The 6,910-nt window shown below is 35.2% G+C and overlaps 1 protein-coding gene across 1 annotated transcript; it reads right to left on the minus strand.

Annotated features, from left to right (window-relative positions):
* On the minus strand, window positions 1,590-2,558 carry LOC100623013 (olfactory receptor 5H8-like). Its single transcript, XM_005657125.2, has one exon. The coding sequence runs from the start codon at window positions 2,517-2,519 to the stop codon at window positions 1,590-1,592; it is 930 nt and encodes a 309-aa protein (XP_005657182.2). The 5' UTR covers window positions 2,520-2,558.

Genomic DNA, 6,910 nt, shown 5'->3' on the forward strand with positions numbered 1-6,910 from the left:
CAGAGGTGTGGGTTGATTCTCTTTGGAGAGACCTGTATAAGCAATAGGATGAACCTGAGTAGTGAAATGTACCCAGGATGCTTTCAGTAATTCATTTTGAGTATAAGATAGAGTTTATTAGGAGAAATGTGAAGGAATAGACTTTAGAGTAAAAACACTTTTTCCATCTGAAAGAATCTCATATTATGCCAGAAAAAAAATGTAGGGTGAAGAAGATAGAGTTAAATGCAGATAGAGATGAGAGAGTTGAGACAGATCTAGATAGATAGATGATAGATAGAGATGTAGATATAAATCATGTTATCTGAGCATGCACATGAACAAATAAATATTTACTTAAGTATATATAAAGATCTAGATACAATACCATACATCCATATATCACAATAGGAATAACAATCCATTAAAAAAATTCAAGAGCTATTTGATTTCATATGAGTTCTTTTTACAAAGAACACTCTGACAACTGTTGGGAAGTAAGCATCAACCAAATAGAGGAGATACATAGCTAGAGTTTTGCAAATCATGGAAGAAGAAGGTAGTTAGAAGGGTGAGGGTCTCAGTGGCAAAGTAAGAATGTACACAGAATCAGTAGTGAGAAGACAAAATGGGTGAGCCTGAAGATGCACCCCTCATTCTACTTAGAGAATGTAGTGTGACAAAGATTAACATTTGAAGATTTTAAGATACAGACTTCCAACCTCTTTTTCCTCTTTATGTCCTCCCCATCCACTCACTGACCCTTATGATATCATCTCATCTTAATATTATTTGAATTTTGGTAATGTGCATTTACAGATCCTCCTTGTCAAGCACACATTCTAGTAAGCTTTTTATATTCCTATCTTCATTTTTTTTAATTCTAAGAGACTTGACCATTTTCCTCTTATTCTGCCATTTCTTTCTTCTCTATGTCTCTCCAAATTAAATATTCAGTCTAATTGGTTAGGTTTATGATTTAGTGAATGTTTTAAGGTTGGCCTACAACACAACAAACACAGCTAAAAAGGACGTTAGAAAAATCAAATACAGTGAGAGGCAACTCGCCTCTATCCTTTTCTCTAAAAATAACACTGAGGGCATCAGTTACACTATAGCTGTGTCCTCATCGTCTTATCTCCCATGTCATTCCCCCCCCCATTGCTTTACCACTCCTGTACATTTCTTTCTATGGTGTGGAGTTGCTCTCAAGAAGTACAATTTACCATGCCCCAAATCATGTGAACCTTTTGATGGCTACCAGAACCAGTCTCTCAGCTCTATAACTGTAGTAATATCAAGCATATCAGAAAGTCCTATTCAGAGGAACAGTACTATTTCAGTGCTTAATGCATTTATAAAGCCATGTTGAATAACATACAAATATTTAAAATGTTTTCATACTTGTTTTATTCTCCATTTTAGTATGATATAAACAGTTGAGATATGCAGTTATTTTTAGGAATTTATTAGATACTAATGTCTAAAATCATTAAAAGAATAAGGTGATTACAAATGCAAAATTTTTAAACAATAGTGAACACATAGCAAAATTTAACCTGCACAATTTTGTGTTGTTTTAATTCAAGGAGAACATGTTAGTAAGAAATCTAAACATTTCTCTTTAACATTTTTGTTAGGGAATCTCTGACTTTCTTGTTTCTCAGGCTGTAGATAACTGGATTTAAGAAAGGAATTATGACAGTGTAAAATAGAGAGTCCATCATATCTCGATCATTTTCTTGTGCAGATCCAGGCAGCACATACATGAAGAGAAGAGGGCCATAGTATAAAGAGACAGATAGGAGGTGGGCTCCACAGGTGGAGAAGGCTTTATTTATGCCTTGTAAAGACCTCCTTTTTAAGATTGTAAAGAGAATAAGTGTATAAGAGACAAGAACAACATAAATGGTGAATACCTGTATTATCCCAGGGAAGATGAATACCATCAGATAGTTAATGGAAGGGTCAGTACAGGATATCTTAAGCAGTGGCATAATGTCACAGTAAAAGTGATGTAGGATGATAGAATCACAAAAGGTTAATCTGAATAAAAAATAATTATGAAGTGTGGCATGGAAAAGGTCACCTAAAAACGATAGAACTAACAGCCACATGCATAGTCTATTGGTCATAATCACTGGATACAGTAATGGTTTGCATATGGCGACATAGCGATCATATGCCATAGTTGCCAACAGAAAACATTCTGTGGTTACACAGAGTGTAAAGGAAAAAAACTGTACAACGCATTCAGAGAAAGAGATCATTTTGCTCTTGGCAAAGAAGTTGACCAGCATGTTGGGGGTCACTGTGGATGATAACCAAGTATCCACAAAGGCCAAGTTCCCAAGGAATAAGTACATGGGGATATGAAGGTGAGGGTCATTGCAGATGAGAGCAATCAGACCAAGGTTTCCAAGGAGAGTGATGAGGTATATTATCAAGAAGAGCAGGAACAGGGGGATTTGCCACTCTGACTGATACTTTAGTCCCGTGAGAACAAACTCTGTCAGTTCTGTTGCATTTTTTGTTTCCATATGCTTAATAGATGGCCTCTGAAATACAATGCAATAAATGGAAACTGAAAATTTATCTATAATTTAAAGAAAAATTGATGAGGCTAAAATAAATAAAAGCATAGAAGAGCCTGTATGCATTTTATTCAATTTACTCTTACCAAAAATATAAAAAGTATTTGCAGAAATTGCTACACTGGAAAAATGTGATTATTTTAATTCAAAATATGTACAGGATGGACAGATGTAGAAGAGAAGAGACATTCTGAAAGTGAGCAAATTTATGGTAAAATTGTTGAACTAGGTAGAGAAGTCTTATTTTTAAGACATGAATTCTGTGTCAAAAGTAAGAGTTTAGAGGAGCCTGGATTAAAAAATAAATCAAATGCCATATGAACAATCTCAAACGTTATTCTTTAAGGATAACCATTCACTGAAAACTAAAACAGAGAACAGCAGCATCACTTATTTTGTTCATTTTGTTTTGTTTTGTTTTTGTCTTTTTTAGGGCCACTCCCACAGCATATGGAGGTTCCTATGCTAGGGGTCTAAATAAAGCTGTAGCTGCTGGCCTATGCCAGAGGCGCAGCGACACAGGATATAAGCCATGTCTGAAACCTACAACACAGCTCATGGCAATGCCAGATCCTTAACCCACTGAGCAAGGCCAGATATCAAAACACGACCTCATGATTCCTAGTAGGATTTGTTAACCACCAAGCCATGATGGGTACTCTGGCATCACTTGTTTTTGAAATTAAGTATTTGGTTGTAGAAATAGGCTGCAGGGAGAAGAACCTGCTGTCAGAAACACTAATCAGGACTGGGATTTTGTCTAGTGATTTCTAAACCAGATTACACATCAGAATTGTCTGGGGGAGTTTTGGTCAAAATATAGATTCTGAAGTATTAGCATAGAAACTGATTCAGTAGGTTATGAAAATTGTCTGCTAATATTCATGTTATAAATACTTCTCAGGTGATTAAAATGTATTTTAAATTCTTTGTGTAATAGGATATTTAGTTTTGAGGAAGACAAAGAGATCAAAATAAATTAGAGTATGAAGTAATTAGGATCAGATGACATATGAGTTATGAAGGGTGGTTAGTAAAGGAGAGAGTGTAACTGGGTAGCTTGGAAGAGTAATCAGAAGTTGAGATTGAGAATCAAATGCAGTGGCTAGTTTTTACAAGGGACAATCTCAACCTCCAGGTGATACATACTTAGCATTATGGTGCGGACAAGTGTTTAATAGCAATAATGATTTGGGAATCATTGAGGTGGCTAAAATCAAAATATGTATTCCTCTCCATTTGACAATGTGCCTAAAGAGAAGTAAACCATGAAAATTAGCATGGGAACATTGTAGTAAAGACATTACAAATGGAGATACATTATTTATTAGATGGATAACCTCTGATCATCTTTTCTATCATATGAGTGTTAGTAGTGGAAAAAAGCTGTCATCCATTCTAGGATGCCAAAAAGGCTAGAAACTGACTTTAATCTTGCCCTGAGAGGGAAGGGACTAGATACAGGGTTAGCAACTCAAACTCACCTATACTGGAATGACAATATGAAGAGGGGAGAAAGAAGTCAAAAGTGGACGGAAGAGATTTTTGGTTGCAAGTGAACCAGAGGTGCAAGACACCAGAATGCATTCTGTGCCCACATCAGTGGCATTGTCAGTGTGAATTGTGACATTCAAGGTCAACTCTAACTGAACTACAGTTGGAACATGGTTTTGGGCGTCAGCTTCATTCTCTGTTTTCTACCCATTTCACCAATGAACTTCTCTAACTACCCTAGCAATTCTAGGTTTGAACCAATTTCCATTCAGTTAATCCATTGTGTCTTATAACCCAGAGCTCTGGCTCGCTCAAAAGGAGAAAATAAAAAACCAGAAAAGGCTGCTGAGCAGAGAGGTCCGAAAAGCAGGAGGGAGTTGGAAAGCTGAGACATGGTCACTTAAAGAGAGAAATGCTCAGAAAAGACAAAGGAAAGTACAGCGCCTAAAGCATAATGAATCTTCTGATGGGATAACAACTGAACAAGATAACTGAGTGCAGGAATTAGGAGACTTTCAGTGGCTTTAGTGAGAGCAGTGTCCATTTTGTGATAGAGTTGAAGTTCTAGAATAATGAGAAATGAATAGGAAGAAAGTGACCCAGCACTATGAGAATGAAATAAAGTATCAAAGATGTGGAGAAGAGATGTGAATTTGTCTTGTAGGATGATGTCATGAAAGTTGTCAGAAAAGAGAGAGCTCGGTTTGAGAGGAAAGGGGATAAAGAAGAGTAACTGGAACTTTGGAGGGTGAAAAGAGAAGCCAAAAGAGACAAAGGGACATAGATGCATAAGTGTAGGAAGGACAAGGTAATGAAGAGGGAGAGAGGAATTACCAGAGAAAGGATAAAGAGGAAATAAAGGGAAAGGCTTAAAGGTAGGGCATAAATATTTGTCTTCACTCTAATTTTCATTGAAAGTCATCAGCACTAGGAATGCTTTCTTTTCCTAAAAATCCCAAGTTTATTTTCCTATGGAATACAGGCTTTCCTTTTAACTTTACTTGATACCTGTGTATTGTTGATGTATGTGCTACTGCTACCTAGTATCTTTGTTATCACTATGATTAGAGCCGACTTTCTCTAGAATCCTACTGGTTTTACTTGATAGCTTTTGCCTCTCCACTAGTTGTATAGGTGAAAAAATTGAGCCCAAGCTAGAATATTAATACAGACAGTATAAATTATGGCAAAAGCTGCAGTTATTGTATGTATATTTCTTGGAATTGGCTTCCTCCCATACAGTCCCAGATACCTAGGTAATCAAAATATCAATTTAACATGTGAGAACTTATTAGGTAATAAAGCTTTAAAGAGCACTTGAGAAACATTTCATGAATACATTGATTTATATATTTATACACACATATATATACAACCTTTCTGTGGTTTTGTGTATATATATATATATATGTATATATATATGTGTGTGTGTGTGTGTGTGTATACATATGTATCTTTGTATGACACTAAATGTCAATGAAGTTATTTTAATTTCCAAAGAAATTACTGAAGGAATTAGGTTAAAGGATAGAGAGATGACAATTTAAGTGATTTATCTTAAAATTTAATCAGCATGTGTTTAATTTAAAGGAATATGTATTTACAACAGAATTATCAAAAGATTTCTTACACAGGAAATATTATGACCTAACTCTCTAAACTTACTTTTGAAATGTTTAACATTCTAATTCACCAAAACATATCCTCTGGAGTCATTATGATTATTCTAATTAGATAAGTGTATACAATTAAAGAGCACAGCATAGTCTTAAAGCTGTTTTATGCATAATAATAAAATATACAGATTATTCACTATGTTTTCATTAACTGGTTAATTTGGTATATTGTAAACCAAATCAAAATTATTATAAATTTAACAGCATTTTAACTTTCTCTAAAAATATAATGAATGTTATAGAAATAAATAATTCTCTTACCAATAATTACTAAATTGTTGAGATCCTTTTAGTGTTTGCTTTGTGAAATCAAAAATAAAATAACATCACTGCATTGACAATAACACAGGCAGCAATAATTTACACAGTGATAAATTTTGGAGGCTTCATTATTCAAGCTAAAGAAAACTTGTTTTGAACATAGGATTCAACCAATAGTACAACTATATGCTTTTGCAGAAGAGGGAGAAGTAACAAATTGAAACTCCCCTGATAGCACTCATGGCCTCCCATTAGCAAAAGACTAAGCTATTCTCCTGGGCGTTTTGGACTTGGACATTTATGAGAAATGCAGCTTGTTTCCCAGGACATCACAGGCTCTGAAATCATAAACATCAGAAACTGTAAACAGCTCCAGTTTTAACAGCTGGAATTTTACCTCATGCCATTACGTTCCACCACAGAGGACACTCTGACATCTTTAGGTACACTACAAGGTATTTATGGTACCTGGCACCATACTTTGTTCAGTATGATCTTGTCTGAGCTAATCATACATGATTTTAATGAGACCAATATTCTAGACTCCCTTAGGTGGTGACTCTAAGAAATTTGAGTTTCCCTTGTAAATGTATCTCTGTTCCAGATCTAAATGATCACAGAAATTCTAGATTATTGGAAAAGCACAGTATGGTAAATGTGACTTGCAAAGAGGGATGAGGGAGGAGCCAGATGGGGTCAGGGAAGGTGGCATATGTGAGTAACACAGGGTCTGGAGGCTGGGTCATGGAGTTCATACTTCACCTCAATTTAGAGGAAAACTATAGAAGGATTTTTAACATACTTAGATTTGACTTTTGTGCAATAATGAAGTTGTCAGTGAACACTTGTTCAAAAAATGAAACAATAATTTAGTTTTTGGTATTTTGAGGTCATATTTGAATAGAA

This window comes from Sus scrofa, chromosome 13, assembly GCF_000003025.6.
Source record: "Sus scrofa isolate TJ Tabasco breed Duroc chromosome 13, Sscrofa11.1, whole genome shotgun sequence".
Taxonomy (NCBI): Eukaryota; Metazoa; Chordata; class Mammalia; order Artiodactyla; family Suidae; genus Sus; species Sus scrofa.